The 1,390-nt window shown below is 38.8% G+C and overlaps 1 protein-coding gene across 1 annotated transcript; it reads left to right on the top strand.

The window, feature by feature from the left end:
- Positions 1-491: 491 nt before the first annotated feature.
- LOC140966377 (transcription repressor OFP13-like) lies at positions 492-1,363 on the top strand. The gene has a single exon (XM_073426678.1). The coding sequence runs from the start codon at positions 572-574 to the stop codon at positions 1,301-1,303; it is 732 nt and encodes a 243-aa protein (XP_073282779.1). The 5' UTR covers positions 492-571; the 3' UTR covers positions 1,304-1,363.
- The last annotated feature ends 27 nt before the right edge of the window (positions 1,364-1,390 follow it).

The following is a 1,390-nucleotide window of genomic DNA, read 5'->3' as shown; positions in this document are numbered from 1 at the left end:
TATACATTTGGAGTATTCAAATAGCGAAATCAAATATCTGAAACCCCATAATAGATACTTTGTATGTCAAAATAATTATTTACTCTTATTTCATGATAATTGAAAAACAATATTTTTTAAAAATTATATTTTAGATGGAGAAGACATATGTAAATTTTGTGGATAAAATAATATATTTATTTAAATGATGAAATGGAAAATTTGTAAATTTGGATTTGTAGGAAGTTAAAACAAAAAATATAGCGTTTTCAGATATTGATTACCTAAAAAATTATGATTAAATACTGAATCTTAATTCAATCATTAACGTAAACATTTTTCTCAAATCGACCGATACTATATATACTTCTAATTTAAGTGTTTCAAAGAAGTTATTTAAAAAAAAAAAATCAATAATGTGACTAAGACATGGACTTGACAATTGACATTAGTAAATTCCCATCCTCGAATATGAACTGAGCCTGCTAAGCTTTTAATACTCCTTACCAAATCAATCAGACAACAGTAGAATTATTTTAATATTTGGAACCCCGTTTCCTTCAAGTCCCAACCACCCCGAAACACCCACCAAATGGGCAAGAAAACGAAGTTTCCATTTCTGTTCAGAGCCACCGAAACCGCCCCTTCCTGGCCGTGGCCGCCCTGCACCACCACTCCCAAAACCCTCTCTTTCCGTGCTACCAACAATGACAGCATAATCAAAACTCTAAACTCCGCCTTTCTTGATGACACCCCAGACTCATTTTCCAGCATCTGCAACCATTTCGAGCGTGAAAGTCTTCACGAAAATTTCTCCGGCGAACAGAGGTCTGAAGCCGACGAGTCCGCAGTGGTTCGCGGGCTGAGATCAGGCAGGCTGTTCTTCGAGCCTGGGGAAACGAGTTCCATCCTAGAAGAAGCGAAAACCCATGATTTCCCTTACAGAGACAGTGTGTCAGTCTTAGCCATCGTCTCCACCGATCCATTCTCGGATTTCAGAGCTTCAATGGAGGAAATGGTGGAGGCCCATGGGTTAAAAGACTGCGAAGGTTTGGAGGAGCTTTTAGCTTGCTATCTCAGAATCAATGGCAGAAGTAGCCATGGTTACATTATTGGAGCTTTCGTGGATTTGCTGTTGCATCTTGCTTTTGCTTCGAACCCCGTCATTGATGAACCTTGCTCGTCTTGTTCGTCATCTTCAAATGCTACTCTGGGTTCATTCACTTCCCCGTGTTCGTTTTCTTCTTCCAGCTGTTCCTCGATTAGCCCCTGTTTATCTTCCCTGGAAAATGAAGATGAGTTAATCAGTGTAGAGAAAAATTGAGGTTCTACTTCTTCTAACTTTTCTGGTGTTTGATGATATGTTACACCATCGCCCTCCGCATCGTCAATGGGTCACCATCAATATTAT

Source organism: Primulina huaijiensis, unplaced genomic scaffold, assembly GCF_012295235.1.
Source record: "Primulina huaijiensis isolate GDHJ02 unplaced genomic scaffold, ASM1229523v2 scaffold205792, whole genome shotgun sequence".
Classification (NCBI taxonomy): Eukaryota; Viridiplantae; Streptophyta; class Magnoliopsida; order Lamiales; family Gesneriaceae; genus Primulina; species Primulina huaijiensis.
This window is presented reverse-complemented; position numbering and strand designations above follow the sequence as displayed.